The sequence below is a fragment of the Rattus norvegicus genome, chromosome 19 (genome assembly GCF_021556685.1).
Source record: "Rattus norvegicus strain SHRSP/BbbUtx chromosome 19, alternate assembly SHRSP_T2T, whole genome shotgun sequence".
NCBI classification, from domain to species: domain Eukaryota; kingdom Metazoa; phylum Chordata; class Mammalia; order Rodentia; family Muridae; genus Rattus; species Rattus norvegicus.
In genome coordinates this window covers 18,729,633-18,735,632 of record NC_141552.1, presented here as the reverse complement: position 1 = coordinate 18,735,632, position 6,000 = coordinate 18,729,633, and the positions used below count along the sequence as shown (strand labels likewise).

Sequence of the window (6,000 nt, the reverse complement as noted above, 5' to 3'; positions counted from 1 at the left end):
TCCAACTAATACAGCACCTCCTGTGGAATAACAGAAGCCACCTGCAGGAGCTGTGGTGATGACTCACAGGGTAGAGCATCTGCTGCTCTCTCAGAAGAACCACATGGACCCTAACAATTGGGTAAAGCATGTCAGTGATTACATCACAAAGTATGTGTCGGAGAAACAGCCACATTATCCACACAAGAGACACTGTCACACTGGGTACCCCTTGGTGACTTTGAATTCACTTATTAGCCCAGGCTCCATGGAACATGCAGAGATACATCTCTATCTGTAAGTTCTAAGTCCACAGGAGCGGACAGAACCCTTGAGTAAGAATGATGGTCTTAAGAGTCAAGAGATAGAATTCAATTTTTATTCATAACGAATACATTTTTATAACAAAACAGGATTAAAATGAATAAAAATATTTAAAAATATTTGAAAGTGAAAAATAGTAACAAGAACATATAAATAGGAAACAACAAAAAAACTTCAATTAAAATCATAACAAAAATATTTCTAAACTGCATATTTTTAACGAACATGTAGAAGCACAGATGTATTGCTGTGTCTCCTCTAGCACACGTAATGAAAGGCGGTCTCCCAAGGTGTCACTCAAGTGGTGTTTTCTGAAGAAGAAAGTGAGTAAGATCTCAATCAGTCAGGCTGGCTTGGTGTTATATAAATTTACGGTCTCTAAGAAATTTCAAATTAACTCTGATGAAGAATACTCATCCAAAAAATGTTGTTACCATTCAGGATGTTAGACATCAGGGACTCCTGAGAAAGCAACTTATTCTTCAGGAAGCTCTCTTACTGGGGTGTGTCCAATTCCAGCTCTCTTGCACTTTCTGAGACCTGGGAGAGGAACGCAGTTTTTAAGATACTGATTTTGTGGGGAAATGCAAGCCAGCTGTCAGAATGCTGCCTTCTACCACCTCAGTTCTATTGGACAGTCGACATGGACCTTTTAACTGATATCATTGTTGCTAACTCTGCAGGCAAGGCAAAATCTCCAGAGAGCCTCAAAATAATGTGGGCTGCCAATCTGGGACCCAGACTTATACCAGTGCGAACCAAGAACAGGGCAATGGGTAGAGACCTCATTGGGTTGCAGGAAGAAAGGAGATGTCCATATGTCACCAAGGTTAAAGCCAATGACAAGTACTAATTTGACATTTGCACTTGGTTCTTATCCCGGAAAGGTGCTTCCTACACAAGAAGTCACATGACCACAGAGTGTCATTTGTCAAAGAACCACGAACTTGTTCAAAACTCTACATAGGATCCAATCTATCACATGGATATGCAATAATGAGGTATGTTATTCATCTGTCACCATTTCTAGACTGCACCTTCAAAAAGAGCAGCAAAATATACTTGCAAAATAATTCAGTTTCTGCAAAGTGTTTAACTTCCCAAAATACTTGTGCATAGGCCGAGCAATGAACAATTCCATTGCATGAGGGGGTTGGCTGGTTGGGAGTGTAAATTAGAAAGGTGGTAGGAGAAAGCACAGATGTATGAAATTGGCAAATTTTATCAGATATTGTTAAGCTAACACAGCTGCTCGTCCCTACCAGATGATGCTGGGTCTTTATCTTTCTTGTTGAAGTCAACCAAATATTTCTGGTTCAGTGCACACTCAAGATGTCCCTCCCTGCTCCCCTGCTTCAGTGGGACCAACTTCTTCCTGCATGTGTTCTCCATCAGGAGCTGGCTGAGCAGGTTTCTGGAAATACAGTCTGCATAGTAAGATCATGCTGCCCCTTTCTCCCATTCCTACTCCCAAGTCCCACTAACTCTACCAGTTCCCAGATACCCATGAAGACATAATAAAATACATCTTGATACATATAAGGCTGCTCCACAAACCACAAAGAGTTAATTCGGGGAAGAATAAATTGTTTGTTTGGCCTGAGCACAATTAGTGTCCACATCTCTCAAAAAGAACACGGATCTACATCTATCCATGAAAGCCCAATGCATGGGGGCAACATAAATTAGCAGTGGGCCAACACCCTCAAAGGAGGTCAGTAGAACCAAGAGAAGGTCATGCTAACCATGTGGTCCACACACTGAGTTTTGTAAAACCTGGTGTGACCCCAGAGGTCCAGGTCAGCCTAATAACCTTCTGCTGACTTCAATCAATGCTGTTCTATCTAGAGCCTTCTGAAGATGCCTAGACAATCCTGGGATGAGTAACAGTCTTTTGTGGAACTGAAAACTGAGTCCTAATGACCCTGGCACACCGATGTATAAACAGCACAAGAGATAGAATCATAGCTGAAGACTGTCCAATCCAGAACAAAGAAATCAGAAATGGCCATTCCACAGGTGATAGCCTTTCTGACCAGGACTTACCTAGAGAAGGTAATCTCCTTCTTCAGCTTATGGTTGTTCTCATGGATCTCAGTGTTCTCCATCTCTAAGTTGTGCAGAATTGACATGACCGCCTCCTCCATTCTCTCCAGGTCTTCATAATATGGATTTGGCCTGAAGTGTGGCCTGGCCCCAAATGATAGATTCCAATGAACATCACCATTTAGGAATATATGAACTCAGGGTGGGTCCTGTACTACCCCAGTCCTGGAAGGACACCTTCTGAATTCTACATATTAGATCTTCTTCAGCTTCAGAAACGTGTTTTTCTGCGTCCAGGACACCAGAATCTCAGCATCCAGATGGAGGGTTCCCTGGCTCCCTTTGTTCAATCAAGAGGAAATCTGCAGTCAAGCCAGTTGAGCTATCAAGAGCCTAGGCCACACCTCTCCATGCTCCCCACCCCAACACAGCCAGAAACCTGTGATTTCTTTTCTCCTGTTTTGATAAAAGACCTTATATCAACACAAAATTATAATCTACACAAAGAATAAAAATAAACATACAAACGTGGTCACATAGACAAAGAACTGTGTTGTTGACAGTGGGGCTCCCAGAACAAGGCATTCACATCACCATGAAGGTGTTACAAGTAAATACTCAGGCCAAGACATAGACCCCTAGATTCCAATGTGGAGGGAAATATAAACATTTAAAAGTTGTCCATATGCATTTGGATGTATGCACACACAGACTCACAGACTAGGACACACCCACAAAAAAGTGAAATGTAAACAGAGTCAGAGAAAGACAAATATGGAAACAGAGAGCACTGTGAGAACCAGGAGAAATGCATGCACCATTGCTGTCTCAGAGGGCAAGACACACAGACAATAACAAACAGGCCTGAGCCTGAGACCTTCTAGTCAAGCATTGAGATGAACAGTTTGGGACCAGGCCCCTCAGGCTGCTGCCTGGATCTTCCAGCACTCAGTCCCCTGCCTAGCAAGTATAGAGACTCACCATAAACTCACTGCAATTACAATCTTGCAAAGCCACCAGCTGTCAAGGGCTTTGCAAATGCACACTGGGAACTCACTCTCCCTGACTTTATCCCTGAATTCTTCATTCAGACCACAAGATCTGCTTTTCAATAAATGGAAGCAGATGAGTCCAATTTCCATCTCAATCCTCAGGGTCAGGTTCTGAATCTCCTCTATATGGGATGTGAGGTTTAGCACAGGGTGGTTAGGGAGGCACAGCTTTCTAGAACCCAAAACCTTAATAGGATAAGATGAAGGTGACCTTGCAGTCCCAGGAATGAAACAAGAGAATTTGGAGCGATTCATCCCCGTTCTTCATGGATCTCTCTGTCAGAAACCTCAGGTGATCTCTCAGGTCATTTCTCTCCTCGGTAATGAGCTGCAGCTCTTCAATCAGCCTCTCCTTTTCCTTCTTGGCCCAATGCATAGAGTGTTCATAGACCACAGTGAGGCCTAAACAGGAGAACAAGCCTGGAACCCAGTGTCACGGCTAGGCGATTGGTCTATGCTTAAGAGGCCTCCTCAGTGGATCTCAGTTCTCCCACTACTCTATAGAGACCAAGAGATGTAAGCAGCCAGGTGTTCCCTATGCCGGATATCACGTGCTTACATGGACGACGGAGATGGCTACTCCAGGATTATTATCAGCTGAACAGGGTACAGCTTGGTTTCCTCACCCCTGTGGTTTCAGAACTCAGATGATAAATTCACCATCCAAGACTTGAGTGATTGGAGACACTCAGATGTCCTACCCTGATACTCTAGGCCAACAACTTTGGATTAAAATGCATTTCCAGGGAGGACATGGTCAACAGACTTATCAATTCCCCTATTTGAAATACCCAATGCCCCAGAAGTACCCATAGGTTACAGGCTGAATCTTGGTCTACACGTTCCAAATAGTTTTGGTATTGTAGAAACATGTTTGTAACACACATCTCTAATATAGAAAGCTAACGTTGACCCTGCAATTAGAAGAAATCAGAGAAGGTCTAAGAACATAAGGTTATTGCCTGGAGCACAATTCTCCCCCTGTTCCTACTGTCAGATATCCACTGTATTTAAAGAAGCAATGATAGTGAAGTACATTGCTGCCCTGTCTAAACTCAGAAAAAGTGGACCCTCCATGACTCCTGATTGTGTTTTTATATCAATGTAACATACCAAATGAACTGAAAAGTAAAGGCCAGAAGTTCACAGTGTAATAGCATTTGCCTAACCATATCCTCCCAGTGGGGATAGAGAATCTAAAGTTCTGAAATCCTTGACTTTCAGGAATTGTGATATTCATGGAAATTCAATTCCTTTTCAGATGCTCCAGTTGCTGTGGCCCATTGCTAGAAAGGTCATCTTAAGCCTGCAGCCCCCCTGACAGGAAGCTCAAAATATACTGCCCAGAACTTACTCAACATTCCCCAGAAGTGCTGTCTTTGTCCATCATTAATTTGAGACGAAAGGCTAGACTCCTTCACTCTAGTCTCTCCACAATCAACGTTCCCCCTCCCAAAACGGTTGTGAAGACAGGAAAACATGTCTTAGGGTGTAACCACCAGACTCAGTCTGAGAGAAACTAGGGCACTGGTTGTCACTCCAACACTGGTGACATCACAGAGGATGCCAGAACTCTCTAGGAGACAATAGAGTGTCATAGAAGGGACAGCTGATGTCACGGGGAGCAGACTTTGCCTCCCTGATAATAATCTCCCTGTACTGAGCATAAGCAGATGTGCCCTTTCCAGGAGACTTTCCTGGGGAGAGCCACTGAGCATCTCCTGCTTCCAAAGCCAAATTTTCCTCAAGGCTTGATTATAAAAAACCTTAGTAATTCCTATGCATCTAAATGAATGTTTCTTTTCATATCTTGCCCAAAAATGTCTCATCCTAACTCAAACTGTCCTCATTCACCAATGTTAGCCATTAAAACTTCCTGAGATTTCACACCAGCTTGAATATGCAGTCAAAAGTTCTCCTGTCTCATTCTGTACAGGTGCTTTATATCACATCAAGAAATAGTCTGCATGGTAGTTTACAACATGGGTGTGTGTTAGGGGAACACTCATGAAGTCATGTGCTTAGCAATCGACAATTGCCAAGAAATTCCTTAGGAGAAAGAGTTGATGTCTTTAAAGTGCTAGGCAAAGTGTGGAGACCAGTTGGCAGAGGAAAGTGCAAATTGGAGCCACCAGTGAAGGGAACCTCATTCTGCTTGTGGGGTTCTCCTCTCTGCACCAATGTCGCCAAAGGAGCACTGCTCACAAGCCTGAGTAAGATATACCAAGAGCTTCTGTCAGAAAAATAAAATAGTCAAGAGATATAGGGGGTGCACATAAACGTCTAAAATGAAGCTATAAACATCATTAAGTGGATAGAGTAAGGTCCCAGCACCTGTACACTGGGAAATAGCCACCACACCAAACACAAAAGCATCTATCATAATAAAAAATGAATACTGTATAGAATTTACACATTAACACTGATTGATCACATCCGTAGTTCAAATTTTGGGGGCAAATTCATGGCCCTAACTATCTTTCTCTCAACTTATATAGCAAAAAATAAGAAGGAAAGAGAAAAGAAAAAGTCAAAGCAAAAAGCTCAAGCTTCTCATATGAGGACTGCAGGAAGTGTTATATGTTAGTCAGTTCTGATT

At 42.7% G+C, this 6,000-nt stretch overlaps 1 protein-coding gene across 11 annotated transcripts in view; it reads right to left on the bottom strand.

The window, feature by feature from the left end:
* Positions 1 to 344: 344 nt before the first annotated feature.
* Positions 345 to 6,000, bottom strand: part of LOC147998971 (uncharacterized) — a 142,681-nt gene continuing 137,025 nt past the window's right edge. For 6 of the 11 annotated variants that reach the window (XM_087596024.1, XM_087596025.1, XM_087596017.1 and 3 more), the window contains 4 exons: positions 2,350 to 2,493; positions 1,566 to 1,717; positions 738 to 843; positions 345 to 614 (listed from right to left, as the gene is read on the bottom strand). In XM_087596024.1, the coding sequence (XP_087452150.1) occupies positions 779 to 843; positions 1,566 to 1,717; positions 2,350 to 2,450 (318 nt within the window). In that variant the 5' untranslated portion in view covers positions 2,451 to 2,493 and the 3' untranslated portion in view covers positions 345 to 614; positions 738 to 778. Of the gene's footprint in view, positions 615 to 737; positions 844 to 1,565; positions 1,718 to 2,349; positions 2,494 to 3,612; positions 4,316 to 4,755; positions 4,913 to 6,000 lie in introns of those variants that run through there. The other 5 variants (XM_087596020.1, XM_087596021.1, XM_087596022.1 and 2 more) reach the window with 4 other exon arrangements.